At 35.0% G+C, this 20,654-nt stretch overlaps 1 protein-coding gene across 4 annotated transcripts in view; it reads right to left on the reverse strand.

The window, feature by feature from the left end:
• Nucleotides 1–2,489: 2,489 nt before the first annotated feature.
• CDH18 (cadherin 18) overlaps nt 2,490–20,654 on the reverse strand; it is a 653,626-nt gene continuing 635,461 nt past the window's right edge. For all 4 annotated transcript variants that reach the window (XM_087930730.1, XM_087930731.1, XM_087930729.1 and 1 more), the window contains 2 exons: nt 10,298–10,549; nt 2,490–7,950 (listed from right to left, as the gene is read on the reverse strand). In XM_087930730.1, coding sequence (XP_087786856.1) covers nt 7,460–7,950; nt 10,298–10,549 — 743 coding nt within the window. In that variant the 3' untranslated portion in view covers nt 2,490–7,459. The remainder of the gene's footprint in view (nt 7,951–10,297; nt 10,550–20,654) is intronic.

Consider the following 20,654-nt stretch of genomic DNA (forward strand, 5'->3'; position numbering starts at 1 on the left):
ATTGAACGAATTTTTTTTTCTGCACTGAACACTTCTTGAGTAACAGTAGGTATGTTTCACCTATCCAACAAAATACCTACTTGGAAACTATTGTATATATATATATATATAAGTGGAAATATTTTTCTCCTTTTGGTTTCATGAAGGAAAATGTGGAGCAGCTACATTTGCTTGCAGAGGTATCTTTCATCTAATTTCCCATGAGATCATACTGTTCACACTTCTTTTTAAAAATGTAGATTTTTTTTTACACACTTTGGAAAAAAGTAAGAATGAGGCAACTTTCAAATACTGCTGTTGCTGTTCTCTAAGTATTAATACGTGGTGCTAGGTGAGGGATATAACAAGAATGAATTTCCTCCTTGTCAAACCAGCTGGGCCTAGCAATTAACACTACTCACTTTCTGTCATCCAATCAGTTCACAACCTAAAAACACTAAGAGGGATGAGCTTGCAAACATGATTCACAAATTAGGTCTAGAAAAGGTCTTGAGAGCAGTAAAAATGAATATTTCACTCACTTTTTTCTTAAAAAAAAAAAAAAATGAAGGAAAAGGAAACTAGCAGTCTGTTCTTCTGGTTTGAAGATTCTCAGTCAAAAGGATTAACAAACAGTTAAGATAGGTGACAAAGGTTTTTCTGATGTGTCAGTTGTTTTGATCTGTGCTATTTGCTGTAAAGCTTTAATTCTGGAACAAGGCAAGCAAGCAGCAGTAGCTGCCTGTGGAGGGAGGTGTGTAATCTACAGATGTCAGGTTCTAAGGCAAAGCGGATGCTGCAAAAATGCTGCCTCAGAAGTGAGAGAAATAAATCCCACAGGTCTCCATACAGCTGGAGGCCATACACATGGAAGCAGGCTTTCCAAGTACCTTCTATGACTCAGGTGGATGGGGAATCAAACAAGCTCAGTGTTGATGCATGTATGTACCCTTTGAGAGAGGAGAGGGAAATGAAATGAAATTCTCCCATGCTCAGGAGAGGGAATAAGCTGAAATACTCTGGTGTCTGGAACAGTCCCTTGGGCTCTATCAAATTTTGAAGTCTTTCCCTCTGAGAGGGGCCTCAAGAGAGAAAAATCACTGTTAGAAAGAGAAAAGACCAGGAAAAATCCATAGAGACCTGAAAAAGGAGGAACAGTGCAGGTGCTGTGGGAGAGATTGGAAAAGATACCAGAACAGGGCCAAAGAAAAAAGTGAAAGAAATCTTACTCATCTTGCTCATTCTAATCCTTTTTGGGGAGGGAGGTAACAAAGCATGGGTCTGAGCAAGCCTCAATTTCCCAAAGTTACTATTTGTGCTGCAGAAAAGAAAAGAGAGAGAAATATCTAACATTAGAGGGTCTTATGTGAGAGGAGAGCTAGGAGTAGTAATGGGAATTCTTTATGTTCCTTTCTCCAATTTTTTTCTTTGATCTACTGCTTGGAAGGTTCACAGTATTTGTTTGTCATGCAAACAACACAACATTCAAAAGGATATTTGAATCAAACACAGTAAGCATAGAAAGGATTCAAATGCACCATGATACATTGGAAGGAGATTGTGGTGAGGAGATTGCATCAAAGAATCTGGCTTAGCATTGGGTAAGATCCCGACTTTAAATTTCTGGTTTTCAATTGGTGCAGGCAAGAAAGCGTTTCTCCAATATCTGTAAATAAGAATTTTACCACATTAAATCTGGAGGCACAGTTTACTTATGCTGCTCTCTGGATGGTTCCTTGAAACCATGAACTGATATTTTCTTTACAATGGCAGAACTAGGCTAATAAGATACCCTGTGTCTTAACCTTTTATGGATACAGGTAATGATTGGGCATCGGTTATTCCTAAGAATGAACCAAACAAGCTCAGTAAATTGTAAGTCTTCCTTTCTGAGATCCCAGCTACACATTGGGAGAAAAATGAAGTCTGAAATCAACTGGGTTACTCTGCCTCACTGGGTATAAAGTGATAGAACAATTCAATATGGTAGCTTAGTTTTCAGGGTACGTTTCTCATGCCATTAATGAATATTTGTTTTTAATCACCTTATATTGATGCTATAAGCCACAGCATGTATTAATATATTGCAGGCAAGAAAGCAAATGGATGGATCATGAAAAAATTAACCCAGAGTTCTCATTCGAAGCACAAATGACCAGGATCACATTATTCAAGTTCAGATATTGTACATTATGTAAAGACATAGCTCTCTGAAAAAGGCTCTAATTCTGGAAAAGATGGAAGGAAAAGGAAGAAGAATATAATCAGCAATGGGGTGAGTGGACTCAGTGGTGATGGTGCACTGTTGGAAGACCTAAGGTTAGAAACAGATCAACACAGAGAAAATCTATCTATGTGGTTGCTAAGAATTGACCATTAGTTAATCAAATCACTCAGGAAACAATGTAAGCATATAGCCAGAGAAATCTCTTTAAAGTTTAAATGCAACACAATCTTTCTCCAACAGCGATCATCCAGTTGGGAATTGTTAAATGTATATTATAAATGGGAGTTTTTTCCCCCTCATAAAATGTATTTCCAAACAATACAAATATGAATCAACTGTAGCAAAAATATGTTTTTACAATTGTTTGATATGATTCTCAGCATTGTGACTATTATTATTTTACATGACAATCCAAAACCATTATGTATGGTAGAATCTGTCCCTTCATCCACTCATACATCACAAGAAGGTTTTGAAGAAGACACTGCACTTACGAATTGCATAACCATCATGTGTGCATGGAAGCTTTCTATATATTCAAAATTATATGAGTGATGGCATCAAATCTATAAAAAAATATACCTTTTTAAGATAGCAATATCACAATTGAACTCTATAACACAACAGTAGTGACCGATTTTGACAGACAAATCAGAACATAATTTTGTATTTTTGACAGTGTTTTTACTTTTACCTTATGATCCATTATGATTCTTTGCTAAATAATACCCTTATTCGCAGCTTACAATATTCTTAGTTGTAAATGGGATATTGTAAAATTCATTGGCCACATTTTTTTTTAAAAAAATGAAACCCTACTGAGATTAATGAGGTATTACCTGGTTGGAGCTAATACATCCAGTTTGTAAATTCTACCTTTGAATTTGGCTTCCAGTTCCTTCATAGCTATTTTTGACCTTTATTCATAACTTACATGTGTATACTGCATGCTCATAATTTTGTATGACTTCGTGTTTAAGGCTGCTTTGAATATGGCTAGAGCATGTGACATGCAGTATGAAGCATTTGGGGCATTTTTGGATGCTGCTGCAGTTATTATATTATTATAGTTATCCTTGAAATGGTGATATTGTTTGGTGGGTGGCATTCTTTCTTACAAGACTGATGCATCAGAATCTCATTTTAATGTGTGCCATTGTGTACACAGGAGAATGAAAATAACAGCTAGCTTACCTTATGTGTTAGGTATCACTGAATCAGGTTCAACCTCCAATGATTGCATGGGCAAATGCAAATTATTTTAATGTATCTCTAGTAATACCTTGCAACCCTTCCAAAACATTCCCATATTCTCTTTGATGTCATCTATCTAGCTTATCAGTAGTCTTTATCTACCTATTCATAGCCTTTCCCTCAAACACAGTAATTTTTTTTTCTTTAGTTATGTTCTTTGATGTGAACAGTTATGTTCTTTGATGTGAACATCAAATGCTTAAATTCTGTTTTATGATCATCACCTCAATAAAACAATCATTATTTTATTCAACACTGGCTCTTGATGCAGTGGATTTAAGTCAATTTTGTCAGAAATTTAACCCAATTTAAATTGGTTTCACTTTGATCCTTATCTATCAAATATACTGACCATATTTATAACTGAGACTATAGAGCTTACTGTGTAAAAGTTAAGACATTTCAGTGCTGTATTTTTCGGGATGTGACAAGAGTATTTTACCTGACTGGTGATCCCCTATAAACACTTTACTAGTAAGTAGAATGTCTATCCTCAGCTTTCATAATAAGGTGCCTTTCTTTAGCTACTTACATTTGAAATCATTCCTATTTTTTACCCAGGCATTATATTGATGCAAATAAGAGTGATGGGGCTCATGTTTCACCCACAGCAACTTAATATGCACAGGCCCTACCACTACCACCCTTAATTTCCCTGCAGTAAGCAAAACACAGAAAAGTGCAAGATGAATCCTTTTTAAGAATTCAGAACATTACTAAAGCATGGTACCTCCTTTATTTATTCATTTATTTATTTAGTGTTTATTTGCTTATTTACTATTTTGTATGCTGCCCATTCCTGAAGGCTCTAGACAGCTAAGCATGAATCATTCCCCCCCCCCAACTCCAAATACATATAAATCAGGGTTAATTAATGAATTATCCCAGTGGTTTTACATATTTTGAAATAAATGGCCACAGGATCCCTGAGGCAAACCACAAAACCAAGATCTCCTAGTAAATCTCTTTTCACACGACAACCAACTGGAATTGTCCCCTCAGTAAGGAGAAGAACTTCTTTAAATAATATTCCAGTCCCTTCGAAGTGATCCAGAATGATGGCCAGGATGGTAGTTTGAAAGCCATCAGGTGATCAAGGAGGACCAGGATGGTTGTACTCTCTCAGTTTTTCTCTCCACAAAAGTATTCAACAGCATATCTAACAGTATCTAGGACTGTTGGATCATGTAAGACTTCTTGAGCAAGAGATTTAACATAGCTTCCTTCAGACAAAAAGGAAATTCCTCCTTATCCTATGAAACATTTGAATCTAATCTTCAGTCACTTCAGTAGAGCCCTTGAGGACTCTGAGAACAAAAGAACCAATGGGGAGTAGAACTTAGACTTCCCAGCGATTCACAGATTCAAGATGGAGCCTCATCATCTCCATTGATAATGTCAGTATCCAACTACTCCCAAATGGAAATAAAAATTCAGGGTGAGGCTTACCTGCACAGCTCCATCCTGCTCATTTATTATATTATATTCTACTCAGCCATTTTCGATATATATGTGTTTATATTAGAGGTTTCATTTTACTTGTTGATTACATCATCAAAAGGTAACTGTTAAAGTGTAAAGACTAATAACTAATTAACTAAAAAGCTATACTGAGCTATTCAAAAAAGCTACTTTAATCTTCCTTGAGAAAATTCATACTGCTGAATTCTCTAAATTGTGGCAGGATATTAAAGGACCATAGACTTTTCAACGTCAGAAAGGACAATTGACTGTCAGAGGCCTTTTCCTTTTAATGAAACCTAAGCAGCCAGTGGGTTTCTAAAAGTAGAATTGAGGAAAGGAACATTACAAAGCAAACTCAAGGAACTCTTGGAATCACATGATTAAAGACATATCCTTATCCAGAAAAAAATAGAAAAATAAGTTATACCATTCTAGAACTATCATCACACTGTAGAGCAGTTAGAGAACATATATCTCTAACTATGGAAGAAGGAAGCAGAGGAACTACCACATCTCACCCAAGGTAGAAGAAAGGGGACTGATATTGCAAACTGTTCAGCTACTGTAATAATTCAATAGGATGATTCAAGGCTTATGTAAGCCAAAAACCTACCCACAAGAAGTTTCTTTTTATGTTTCTGAATGATCCTTCTACTCTGGTTGTGCCTCCCTCAAATTAAATGTGATTCACTGTAAAATTAATCACCTTGAAAAAATTTCACTTATGAGAAGCATGTACTCTAATATCAACTCAGAGGGGGGGAAAGCTGAGTTTTTATTATGAGAAATTTGGGAAACACTACTATAAGATGGACTACATCAATGAAGAAATTGATACTACCTCTCCTGATGTATCTATTTTAATTTAGTGGCAGATATTGCAATTTATAAGTTCATTCAAATAGCTGCCATTTTTTGCCTCTGGTATACAGAAATTATTTCTTTATTCTGCCAGGTTAATTCTGGAAAAAAATCTGTAATATAGGAAAAGTATAGCCAATATGTTTCTGACTAAGGTGAAGTTTCTTCCTTTTCTATATGGAAAACTCAAGTGAATTAGATTGAAACTGAAGGATACAATAGAAGTGGGACAATCCACTCTACTAAACAGGAAGTAGTAGATAAAGAAAATATGTCACATTCAACATTGTCTTCCTTGTTATTCCCATCTCCAGGCATCTGATTAAGATGATTCAACATAAAGATAATTACTTGTAATTTCAGCAAATATTTGTAATGTGAGGATTCCAGACATTGTTTAGATGTGCTTGTATAGGTCTACTTTGCAACAACATAATGTGAATATCTTATATTGTTTCAACTGCATTGGTGCATCATATTGAGTTGACCAACTTAGCAATAAGTTATACAGCATGTGCTTTCTGGTCATTTCTGGTAATTCCACCTGAGATGTTTACATAATAAAGTATACCAGTCTTCCCCACTTACATTTTTTCAGAATAAAATCCCTATCCACCTATCCTGTCTAGGATCATTTGAATTAAAAACTATAGCATCCTAAAAAGTAAATTTGAGAAAATTTACTCTGTTCCCTATGTGAAAATATATGGAAATCCCATTATATCAAATCATGTTTAATTTAATCGGGATATAATTGATGAGAGATCTCTCATCGATATATTTGCCAATCCAGATAAAAATAAGACAATATAAGCCATTGCATAGCTTAGCATGTAATACATTTTCTGTAAACAAAAGGTATCCTATTCATTTCCATTGCAGAAACAAACTATACGCTGTTCCCTTAAGTGAAAGAAAAAAATATCTGGCTTTTAAAAAAGCCAAAATAACTACAAAATGGAAGCATGTTATCAGTCAGAAATGTTGAAGAGGGGGGAAGATTATAACTTTAAATAAGTAGCAATTTAACGCTTGCTTCATTACCTTTCCAGGATAGTAAGATTAGAAGTGGCTTGCAGAAATATGGCATTCACTAATAGGTTTTTTTTAAAGAAATCAGCTAAATGTTATTAATCTTGAATATTATCTGTCAGTTGGATAATTCTAGCGTTCCCTTATGAAAGAAATAAAATACCTTGGCTTGAATAAAACAGGAGAAAATTACTCTGCCCCCGTTCAATTAACCAATAGCCTCTAAACTTATGAACAGAACGAATTATGTAATGCCACAACCAACCAAATAGAATCAGTTCTTCCTGTAAGTATGCCCTCTATAGACTCATTGCAATTGTGATATATTTTAAGGAAATTGTAAGCATGTTGGCATTGCTTGGTTAACTTAAAATATTGTTACTATTACTGCACCACGGACTTTATTGAGCAATGAAAAATATACACAAAGGGACAAACTTTCCTTGGGGATGGAAGAGTACTTTTTTCCTCAAAATTTGACTTTCTTCAATTGAAGAAACCCATTTCCAATAGAAAAGGGCACTTATTTCTACAGTAACTGTGTACATCTTGAGTATATCGATATTCAGCCATTGTTGTAATTATGCTTCCAAGTTGCTCAGAGATCTAAAATACTTCATATTTGGGGAGTGATAAAGATAATTAAGTTGTTCTTTCAGATTCTATTTCTCCATAAAGTTCAGCTAGCTTCTTGAACTCTGGTCCCCAGTCACCAAGATAATTATAATCCTGGTCAGAATGTGTAGTAGCTGAATCCAGAGAGCTGATAGACCCGGCTTCTGACCTTTGACCTTCATATGCATATGTCTGAAGAGAATCATATGGGGGCACACTCAGATCAAGGTCTGCTTCAGCCAGCCTTTGCTTAATAAATTCATGAACATTTATGTTGTCAAGATGAGCTGAAGTAGGGTGCTTGGTTCCGGGCTTCACCTCTGGCCGAATATCCCTTCGGAATTTCAATTCTTCAGCAGCAGATGGGTTCCTCAGAGCGGTAATGTCAAAAGCTTCAGTATCCTCCTCACCTCCACCCTCATCATCATAAGTGACAACATTTTCCCGGACATCCTCCTCTGAAATGACCAGAGGCTCCTTTTTGCTGCGTTTTAATGTGATGAACAGGACCACTATTGCTGATGAGAAAAATTTAGAATAGGAAATTAGTAGGTCTGCCAACTGGTAACTCATTCTAGTTGACTGATTAGCTGCCTTTTGGCAGAGTTATCTAACGTTATATTCATTTTAGTTGTTTTCTTTCTTTTCTTTTCTTTTTTTGGAAGAGTTATCTATTATTTTATCCATTAACTAGGCTAAAATTAATCTGTGCCTTACTAGTACATCAATTTAACTTGCTCTTTGAGATAATTATAACTCCAAGATAAAATAATATTTTCCTATCAGCTAATATGATCACAAAATAGCCAGGTATGTTCTGGAATTAGATACTCAATTTCTGGACTGGAGTTGGGCTGTTTGAGTCAAAATAATAAATACAGTAACAATAAGATGCTATAATATTTCTCAAGAAAAAAAAGGTAATAATTTTCTTTCACTCATTACAGTAGTAAAAGAAGACCCACATGCCTTGATTTATGAACGTATTAAGATGATTACATTACTAGAAACTAAAGTTTGTGGCTGACAGGAAAAATGAACTCATAGATTTATGCTGTCATTTTGCCGAAAAATTCCTTGTAATAGATAGTATATAATCTATATCTATGCAATATTGGCATGCCCACATATATATCTGCAGCATTTGCCTCTAATCATTCTAATAATGTGTGAGTTTTTGCATTAATAGCTTGATGACAGTTCACATTATGGAAAAGCTGCATCTTCACAACTTAAACATTTAGTAAACTATTATTATTAGTCAATAATAATAATATGAGTACCCTCAAATCCCAAAACTGAAAAGTAAGCATGGAAGGCCTCTTAGACCAATGTTTCTCAGTATTAGCCACTTTCTGATGTGTGGAGTTCAATTCCCAGAATTCCCCAGCCTGCAAATCTATACATCTTAATGTGGCTAAGATTAAGAAACAGTACTTTAGACTTTATGGGGGCTATACATCCCAAATTCCCACTTTAGCACCTATATTGAGCACAATAGGAGAAAAGGATTTCAGTGTCACAGGAGACAATAAAACACCTATTTCATCTTAATCAGAAATCCACAAACACAGTACTAGAATTTAAGACACCTGCATAGAAGAGAAACAATCTTGTTTATATATTGAAGCTATTTGAGAAACATACACTGAATAATTTCTGTATTTTAATAAAACAGCCTTGCTCAACTATTCTAGAGATGTTGGAACAATAACTCTCAAGCATAATAGCCAATACGGTGGCTAAAATTCTGAGGCCTGGCAGTTGAGGATGAACTTTAGATTTAGTGACTTAATTGTATGCAATTAAGAAAAGAGGTATATAGTCATTATATATATATATTCTCAGCTGAGTGAATTTGGGTGAATGGATAAAGGGACAGATAGTTTGAAATTCAACCAATTGAGAATATTAGCTAATGGATACTATTCAAATGAGTCTAAGTACATGAACTCATAAAGTGTTCTGAGAAAAAGCATTTCCAAGGACATTTAACTAGTGGAATGATCTTCTTGCTTCATCTGTCCCTTGCTCCTCTTGATGAGCCTCTGAGTGTTATCAGCTCATCCCACAGAGCGATAATTAGCACATAGCTTTCTTATTCTCCCTTTCTTTCTTCAGGCAGGGGGATCCATTTCAAAAGGACTCTCTTCAGCTCTTTTTCTTTTTCCCTGAGTGTATTAGCCTGCAACCTGAGTTGGTGTTTCCTGAAATCTTACCTGGCAGATCGATAATGCTAATTACTTACTGACCTCTGCAAAATTAATTCCGCTAGATGCCAGAAGCTCAGCCATTTGCTTTAAAGATTTCCTTGTCCTATCAATTTACTTCAAGCTTGGAATTATTCATTTTTAAGCCAGAACCCTGCATTTCTAGCTACTGCTTATCAGAAACAATTCCTAGTTCAGTTATATTTTTTAGCATTTGCCTCACACGGTTTCAGGTTTTCTTCATTTTTGCACCACATTGACCTAGGTGTTTTACGGAACCTATTAAGCAAGGAGTTTGATTATCAGTTGACTTGTTGCAGAGTTTGATACTGAAAAGGGTTGAGAGGGAGCGACTGGCCCAAGATTTCTATGCCTGGGGAAGGATTAAACCAGGGCTGTCAAACTCCCAGATGTGTCATGCACTGCCCACGCCCAGTTTAGTGAAGGGGGAAAAAAGCCCTCATACATCACATGATGCTGCTGTGACAATGTGAATTTGACACCCCTGGATTAGATCCTGAGTCTCCCTACTCCTAATCCAGGACCTTAACCACAACATCACAATGGCTTTTTGCAGTTCCTGATTCAATCCTACAACTCACGTTGCTGTTGGGATTATCTGAAGGTTCCAGAAAGGAAACTAATTGGGACTTACCCAGGAGAATGACAACACATAGCAGGATGGCAATTAATGCTCCTGTGCTCAATCCTGCAGATGAGAGGAAAGCTTCTGCATGGCAGGTCCGCACACGGCCATCTCTTTCACATGCACATACCCGTATAACAAGAGTGGCGCTACTGCTGAGAGGTGGGACCCCTCCATCAGAGATGACAATGGGAAGGTAATATACATCCTGGATAGTCCGACTAAATCTTCTCCTTCGGGTCAGGATGCTGGCCGTATTATCTATAGGAGCAAGGATGAGATTAAAGTAGTGTTAACAAAGATGATAGAAATATACCTAGAATACATATTATCTTTTGTTTTGCATTTTCAACTTCTTGTGAATGTTCTGGTAATCCTTAGTAATACACTATAGTAAACTCTGGAACTGCTTGGATAGGAGAGCCTCATGACGTGTTTTGGGTCATATTATGGATCCTGGAATGCTATGAAAAAGGGCAGGGCTCACTGAATCCTGGTTCTTTTTTATTTTCATTTTGTTTTTTGTCAATTTCTTACAAGATAATAGGTATAAGTAAAAACATAGTTATGAATACATGGATACATATAAGAAAAATAAAAAAAATAAAAAATATATAAAAGAAACAATAGGACAGGGATGGTAGGCACATTGGTGCACTTATGCACTCCCCCTACAGACCTCTTAGGAAAGGGGTGAGGTCAATAGTAGACAGTCTAAGGTTAAAGTTTTTGGAGTTTGGGGAAAAAACTACAGAGTCAGGTAGAGTATTCCAGACATTGACCACTCTGTTGCTGAAGTCGTATTTCCTGCAATCAAGTTTGGTGTGATTAACCTTGAGTTTGTATCTATTGTTTGGTCTAGTGTTGTTATGGTTGAAGCTGAAGTATTCATTGATAGATAGGACATTGCAATCTATGATTTTATATACTATACTTAGATTGGACCGAAGGCGGCATAATTCTAGGTTTTCTAAGTCTAGAATTTCGACTCTGGTGCAACGAGTAGAGGAGTGGAGAACTCTTCTTGTGAAATATTTCTGGACTTTCTCAACTGTGTTAGTATCAGATACGTAATGTGGGTTCCAGACTGATGAGTTCTATTCGAGTATTGGTCCAGCAAATGTTTTGTATGCTCTAGTTATTAGTGTAATATTACCAGGGAAAAAGCTAAATTGAGATAAATTAGATAACATCCAAGACACAAAAGAAAGGTTTAAGACAAACATAATTTGGGTCCAGTGATTAATAAGAGGTTAATTTTAATTAGAAGAAACATTTTGGATCCATTTAATAAGAATATTTTGAATCAAAAGCATGCATACATATTTGCAAAGAAAGCATTAGGTTATGTGAGGTACTTCAGGGTATGCAAATAGATTCCTCCAGCTGTCTTCTGTGTCTCCTTCCCAAAATACAAAGATAAGAAACTGTGTTCTGATCATCTTTTCTGTATCTTTCTTTGACCTTCTTCTAAGATAAATGTTTTTCCCTTGTTATATCCCCTATTACTTTCCCCTTTCTTTTTTCTGTGGTCATAGGAATTTTTTTACCTTTTTAGAACCACTTGACATGAAAATCATAAGGAACCAGAATTGTGTCATTGGGGTAGCAAATAGGAATATTTCTGATTATGCTTTGATTAGTGAATATATTCCATTTATTAATTGTAGCTGATTTATTTCTTATGTGTGAGCATTTTCCATGCAACTTGCTTCATGGAGAAAATCTATGTGTTGCTAAGAATCAATATTGACTTGATGGTACATAGCCAATCCATCAATATAATGTGCTGCTTATTTCACACCATGCCTTATTTTTTTTTATCTGTGTCTTGCCACCATTTTGCCTAAATATTTCAAAATCTGTTCACTAACCTCCCCATTTTATGTAATTTAATTTGATTTAATACTCATCTATGAGTTTAGTGGATAAATTAACCTAAAATTCATAAATATTTTTTAAAAATTCAGAAACATCTTATCAGTAAAGCATGTTTTTTCTCCTTTTTTCTATTCCCAACAATGCCATACTGTTTCACATTGCAAATATGGGAAGCCACAGTCTTAAGGTAGCACAAAATGTACTGTGTTAGCCAAGAAATGGATTATGAATATAATTGTTGCATCTGCACAATAGTTGCTTCTCTCATATTTAAGATTAAGATGCCAAATAAGAATAAATTTAAAGTAAAGTTTAAAAATGTCAATGTGCTCTTTCCACTGTTTGTATTAATTCAATAGAGTGCTTTTTAAAAATTCTGGCTATGTGTGCGTGTTGTTTACCTGTGTTGCTGCTTTATGTGTTTTGATGATGATGGTGATGATGATTACCTGTGATTCCACCTACTAATCTCTAGAATAGGGCTGTCAAACTCCTGGCCCACAGGCTGGATGTGTCATGTGCTGGCCACACCCATGTTTAGTGAAGGGGGAAAAAGTCCTGATACATCATGTGACACCATCCTGATGGCAAGAGTTTGACACCCCTGCTCTAGAATTAGTCACAAAATGGTCAGAGGTTCCATAGTTTATGCATGTTTAAAATATATAGTTCTATTGGCTAAGATTGTAAAATCTTCTGATCTTGGGTAAGATCAGAAATTGTAAACTGAAACTTCTTCTCCTTGTATTCTTGCCTCATTTGCTTTAATAATGTAAATCATTTAAATTTAAATTAAGTATTTAAGAATACTGGGCTTCTCAAATCCAGGGTGTTAATTGGATTGGTATTCAGGTTGCTTGGAAGCTTGTAACATTTGGGAATGGAGGGAATCTCTTCACCTGTAAATTCCTGATAACAAATTGATTTCAGTTCTTTTGGCAACTAATTTAAAAGCATATTTTCTCCCAAGATTTTTCTTTCCTACCAAATTGTACCTTGGCAACTTAATAGTCACCACTCACAATGGCTTCAGATATGACAGACATGTTGAGTGAGTGCCTTTCTTGTTTCTAAATGTCATTAAATGTACATGAGTGATTAACATTTAGGTCATTAATGAACAGTATATACATGGTTTCTTCCACTCCTACCTTCCTGCTAAAATCTGGGAATAGTATCAATGTTAGACAGCTCTATTTCCTCTCCATTTGTGTTTCGCTGAAGGTTAAGGAATCATAAATGGAACACAGCATTCTTCATCACATCGTTTTATTTTTATTTATTTTCATCCAACATGGAATCATATGTATTTTTTATCACTATGATCCAGCATGTAGCAGTTTTGTAAAAAGAAAAGTCCATTTGAGGACTTTCACAACTTCATAAAAAAAAACCCCACACTCATTTGTCTTACTTTCTTCATACAACTTCGTTATATAAGCCCTTTGTTCTGTCTCTCTTTATTCCCTCAGCAAAATAATGCAATAAAATGGAACAAAATAAAATAGAATAAATCCCCCAATACAATTGTCTATTCCACAAAAGAATAGCTCCAGTCCCCTGATCATTTTGATTGCCCTTTTCTGCAGCTCTTCAAGCTTGATAATAATCCTTTTGAGAATGAATAAGAACCATACAAATATTGGGAGTCTGGAGAAAAAGCATACTAAAGAAGAAATCTTCAGCTAGATTATTTTTCTTATGAATCTTTCATTTAGAAAAAAATAAATAGTAAAATTGTATGGGAATAACACAGCTTCATAAATTCTCTATAAGAAGAACAATGTAGACAGAAAAAAAAAAGTCTTCCTCTTGTTTATTCCTAGAACCTGAAGTTCATCTGTGACAATGAACAATGGAAATTTCAGGAGAAGCAAAATGTAACTACATAGCCCCTGGTTAAATTGTGTTTTTGCCTACAGTAGGAGGATGTGATGGAGATTGTGAAAAATGATTAGACAAGTTGTTGTTATCAGTAGCTAATATCCATAATGGCTCACTCATGTTCCCACCAGCTTCTCTCTGTTATTCACTTCAGGAAGAAGAAAAACAATTATGTTTTGTCAGTGTGAAAGAACAGATCCATTCTGAAAAGCCAATTAAACTGATTTATTGGTACTAACAGAAGATAATATTTGTATTATTATTACATTTATTGTAGCTCGGGGTGGAACTGATTTATTGCTAAAATGCCTATGCCATAGGAATTTTCTCAACTAATGGTTAGCACCTGCTTGGAGTTAGATAAGGGTGAACAGAATTCCAAGGGGGTAGGACTTAGTCTGCTTATAGCTATATAGGGATTCTAGGCTGATCCCTCTTTTAACTCCATCCCCAGGCTCTGCCATTCCTTCTCTTACATGTTTCCAAGGTGGGTGCTTCTTCAGTTCACATCCAGGGAAGCAACAGGAGTATGCAACTGCCTTTGTGACATATTTGTAAATTTCTTCTAATATTTGGTTAGCTCTTATGAAAAAAAAAAGTATACTAGGTAGCTTAGTCTTTGGTTTGATTCACCTGGGCTCTTCTGACCATATTAGGATTCTATATGATTCTAATGTCTGATGTGCAAAAGTATTTCAAAAATATAATATTAAAGACTCACTATGTGTTTTACCAAGGGACATTGAAAAGACAATAGTAATTGGAGAATGGAATCAGACTGGGCGATTCCATCTGCTTTTATCAACAGGACTTTGCTTGAGTTAAGACATCAAAGCTTTCTCATTAAAATTGATCAGAAGAACATGATCAACTTTATAACAAACAATGTGCAATCTTATGTGTTTGACTAAAGTGCCTTTCTGTACTTTATTGCACACTCAAAAGTAAAAGTAAGGCTTATTTTATAACCTGAAGAAAGTTCAAATTCACATGCACACACACATACAAAAATAAAAAAAAATCATGAGAAGCACAGAAATTAAAAAAAAAATAAACTCAAAAGATTACCTGTAAAGAAAAGAGGGCTGAAAGAGAATTGAAATGTGAGTACAGGTGCACATGAAAAAGGAGATAAAACCAGAGAGAGAAAATTATATTTCAAAGATGAAAGACCAAGCTGGCTGAAGGAAAGGAACAAAATCCATAAATATGGAAAGGTGATTTTGTAAAAAGCAATCTGTAGCGTAATAGCAAAAATAAAATTCACATATATAGAAATGCATTAAGTGTAGGAATGCTGAAAAACTGACATTTAAAACAAGCTTTGGGTAATATTTTCAGTGGGAAGAGAATGAAGGAAGACTCTTCCAACTAACGTTACTATGCACATGTCAAAATTCTGAAAACTACTGAGTGCTCTATAATTTTATTTTTCTTCAATTATACCAATCCACAATAACAGGTTAAATTAAATACGACTGTCATAATTAAAAAAACAAAGCCCTCTTCTACCATCTGGATTCCCATTGACAATTTTAAGGAAATTAAAAAAAAAATATGTATTCACATGAAGCTAGAAATATTTCTCACTATAGCTGACATAACAGAGCACCCCAACTGACTGCCAGAAGTGAAAAATTCTAATAGCTGCCATGCATAGAAAATATATTGATTTGCACCTAGATAGTTTTTCTGTCTCTGATAATAAAAATTTAAACCATTGCCTCATAAGAGAGTCAAATATGAGAAAAATCAGTATGTTTGAGTGCAAGATTTTTACTCTACATTAAGATTTCTTTTAGAGTATTTGCAATAGTACTTTCAAATATACTTGAAAAATATATGCTTAATATCCACAATTACTCTTGCACCATACAAGTCATCATTAGTGTTAGTCTAATTGAGGGGAACACATTTTAATGTGGGAAGTTGTATTGATTTTTTTTTGTACATGTGGAAATAGGAGTGGAGAAGTTTCTGAGTGTGAAGTTTTCCTCCCTTCTCTTCTCTTCCCTTCCCTTCCTAGAAGCAGTGGGGGAAGCAACAGGGGACTGTGCATGTGACCATTTTCCATTGACTTGCTTCCTGCAAGCTTCCCAAAAGCAAAGACTTTGCTAGTGGAAGGGTGGCAAGAAAAATAGGATGGTCAGCAATCATATCATTTTTTCCTTGGCTCCCCAGTGGCTTATGGGAACCTGCCAGGGAAAGGGGATCATATAAACATGACTGACTTTTACAGTGCAATGGTGGCACTGAAGCAACCATGTTTCTTCCCCCCAAATTTCATTCTCTTGGTAGTAATGGGGCATTTGAACTTTCTTTGTTTGAAAAAGTTTTGCCCTCTGACTAGAAGCTGAAACATATGAAGAAGGGTTGCAGGAATTGGGTATGTCAAGTTTAATGAAAAGAAGAGCTAGGTGTGACACGATAGCAATGTTCCGATATCTCAGGGTTTTCCACAAAGAAGTGGGGGTCAGCTTATTCTCCAAAGTACCTGAGGGCAAGACAAAAAGCATGGGTGGAGATTAATCAAGGAGAGAACCAATCTAGAACTAGGAAGAAATTTCCTGACAATTAGAACAATTAATTGGTGGAACGACTTGCCTTCAGAAGTTGTGAGTGACTGGAGGATTTTAACAAGAGATTAGATAACATTCATCTGAAATAATTTCCTGCCTGAGCAGGGATTGGACTAGAAGACCTCAAAGGTCCTCTTTAATTCTGTTATTCTGATGCACTGTTTCACCCAGTTATGGTTACAAAGTATCGACCAGATATCAGAGTTTTAGTAATATATAGATTAACATTCTCTATTGAACCCTGGATAATTACTCAAATTTTATTGATTTGTCAATCTTACCAAGTTAAATCTGTCTATTTGGTTGTTTTTCTTTTCCCTACTCTAAATGGCTACCTTTGCCTTGCTCTGTAACAAGAAATCAGATACAATTCCTAATGCTTACTTATTATAGTAGTATAATATAAATACACATATTATTATACTGATTTGTATTTAATTAGTTAGAATAGGTTGGGACTCACAGGAGTATAATTTGTAAGCAACTAATTTCTTAATATTTTTATTTTTAATTTGTTTTTATTCTTTTCCCCATTTTCTTTTGTATGTTACTACTTATTTCATTTTATGATTCATACTGTGTTGTATGTTGCTCTTAATATTGGTATTCCGCATAAAGTTTAATGGTGATTTTTAAATGCTTGTAAGTGATTGGTTGTTTTTAATAACTTATTGGAATACTAGAAAATCCCTTGTTTATTCACCCAATTCTTTTCTCTTTCTGCTGATATATTTCCTCTCAAATGTTCATATTTATTTATAATCTATCTTTCATCTATCTGTCTGTGCTGTGGTTATCATTTCCTGTGCTTTACCCAAAATAAATGGTTATGCATCATTTTAAAATGTCTGTTATCAAGTTTAAAACAGTTATTTCAGTTTGAAATGGATGTTTTTGCTTACTTTGGATATTATTTTTAACTTAAAACTTTTCAAAGTATCTGAAAAAGCCTGGCTGGAATGTGAAATAGCTTTTTCCAACTTGAAACAGTTTAGCACATCAATAAAATCTATTTTTCACTCTTATTCTACCAATGTTCTCTTCTTAACATTTTTTAGGAATGTATGAATGATTATAAACTGTCAACATATATGTAAAAATGTGATCCTGTGGAAACAAAGTCAAGCACTTGTTACTATAGATACCACAATCTAAAGTCAAGTCATTAAATGTACACCTGTAATGAAGTATTATTTCAGCTTTATAATATAAAAAGGCATATTCACTTGTCTTTGAACAGCTACAAACAAGAAACTAAGGAGGAGACAACCATGCTAGGTGCTACAGTTATTGACTTTTCTAAAATTTTGGCATAAATATGGATTATAAATGCCTAATGTGGAATATAAATAAAGCAAATGATTCTTTAAAAAGAAAACTATTTCACTATTTCAAAAATGAAACAAGATGCAAGGAATACACATTAGAAAATATCAAATTTTATTTTCAAAAATTAGAATGAAGAATTTATTTCAGTGGGAATTAAAAAAGAAAATAGAATTGTTTGCAGATAAACTCCCAATTACAACTCAAAGGGCCAATACTTCGATAATAGGAATTTATGCACCAAATGAAGACACAGATAGCCTTTTCAAAGGATTTATGGATATCTTAATGGACTTACTATAAGAAAATTGGTATTTAATGGGTTAGTGGAATGATATAATTTGCCCGGGAAGGACAGAACTTTCGAGAAAGATTTTAAGACAACACCCAGGGAACTACCAAAAGTTCTTTTTGATAGGATGGTCAATTTAAAACCGACAGATGTATAAAGATGCAAAAATGCTAATGCAAACGAATATACTTATTTTTCTAAATGACACAGTTGTTCTCAAGAGTCAATATCTTTTGGATATCTAAGAATTGGGCTAATAGTGTTCATAAAATAGAGATACTGCCAAAGACTTCTTCAGACTGCAAACCCCCTGTCCAAGCAGGAGACCCTACACCATTTCTGACAGATGGGAGTCCAATCTCTTCTTGAAAGTCTCAAGTGATGGTGCTCCCACAACTTCCAAGGGCAAGCTGTTCCATTGGAGCATCCTTTAGATGGAAGTTACTGAAATCTGTTGGAATTATGTCAATGAGTCTAATTTTCTATAAAGATAATAACAGTGTATGTTTAAGTCTATTTATACAATATTGCTTAAATAGGAAGTGGCAATTCTTTCCTGGTTCCAGAGTTTCCTTGTGATCTTCTTCCCACCATTCTTTCAAGCAAATAAATGTTCATTGTTTTTCAGTATGACATTGGTTCAAGATTCAAACAGTTAGATGTGTAAAAGGAAAACAATTTTCTGTACAATTCCTTTTTGTTGCAAGCATTTATAACACTACAAGGTTGACCAGATCAAGAAACCAATTGCATAGGAAGACAAAAACAATACTTGATTGAGAGAGATTCTGAGGAACAGAAATTTGCAAATTTGTTTGTGCTTTACCTTCCCTCATTCTTATACTCTGGAGAGTTAGATGGGGCCAAACTGATCTTCCTATCTCCTTTTTCATGGCTAAAAGAAGGTTTCTGTCTTCTAATTTCAGTAATGGTTTCTGAATATTTCCTCCAAGGCATCTGCATCACTCTACAAATAGCTACCCAAATGATTTTTAACTGTTGAATGAGCTGGGCAAAATTAATGGAGTAGTGAGGGTTCAAAGAAAAAGGCAGCTATCACCTTAAGTGGAGGAGAATGTACCTCTTTCAAATTTGCTTCCAAGTTTTCTTATTCTGTAACAATTTTCTACAAAGTGAATATCTCTGTACAGTAAGAATTGGGAGAGAAAGGCTTGTTGAGGGTGCTGCTACTAAGGGAATGCTACCTTCAGTGAACCCAGTCTTAAGACTTCTCAGTGATGCCCCTAACTCCCAACATGGAAAGAACTAAATCTTGGATATCTAGACTATCCCTCCTTATTACCTTTACAGAGAGCTATAAAAAGACATTTGGGGAAAAGTAAATTATTGCTACCTACAAATGGCGGAGCATTTCATTTTATACCACTTTTTGGATTGTGGTGGTGGTAGGTATTGATTACTAAATCTTATACACCTACAAAATGAGCTGTAAATTGCTTATGGAATCCAATTCCATATATGGCTTGCTATCACATTTGGCATTAGGGTTTCCTTAAAATAAGAATTTCAAACTCTTTAATTGTATTTTTCATTATACAGATCTCTTTATTTATTTATTTATTTGATTTGATTTGTCAATTGTTTACAAGATAATAAGTATAAGTGTATACATAGTTATGAATACATGAAATAGGTACATATAAGAAAAATAAAAGAAAAATAAAAGAAACAATAGGACAGGGACGGTAGGCACGTTGGTGCGCTTATGCACGCCCCCTAGAGACCTCTTAGGAAAGGGGTGAGGTCAATAGTAGACAGTCTAAGGTTAAAGTTTTTGGGGTTTGGGGAAGAAACTATAGAGTCGGGTAGAGTATTCCAGACATTAATCACTCTGTTGCTGAAGTCGTATTTCCTGCAATCAAGCTTGGTGCGGTTAACCTTGAGTTTGTATCTGTTGTGTGCTCTTGTGTTGTTATGGTTGAAGCTGAAGTATTCATTGACAGGTAGGACATTGCAATGTATGATTTTATATACCATGCTTAAATCAGACCGAAGACAGCGTAATTCAAGGTTTTCTAGTTCTAGAATTTCAAGTCTGGTGGCATAAGGTATTCTACAACGAGTAGAGGAGTGGATAACTCTTCTTGTGAAATATTTCTGGGCTTTCTCAATTGTGCTAATATCAGATACGTAATGTGGGTTCCAGACTGATGAGCTGTATTCGAGTATTGGTCTAGCAAATGTTTTGTATGCTCTAGTTAGTAGTGTGATATTACCAGAGAAAAAGCTACGTAGGATTAGGTTAACAACTCTTAATGCCTTTTTGGCTATGTAGTTGCAGTGGGCTCTAGCACTTAAATCATTAGAGGTGAGTATTCCAAGGTCCTTTACAGAGCTTGGATCATCAACAAGATCTTGACTATTCAGCTTGTATTTTATTTTC

The sequence above is a fragment of the Pseudonaja textilis genome, chromosome 3 (assembly GCF_049901715.1).
Source record: "Pseudonaja textilis isolate UNSWEBS1 chromosome 3, rPseTex1.2, whole genome shotgun sequence".
Taxonomy (NCBI): domain Eukaryota; kingdom Metazoa; phylum Chordata; class Lepidosauria; order Squamata; family Elapidae; genus Pseudonaja; species Pseudonaja textilis.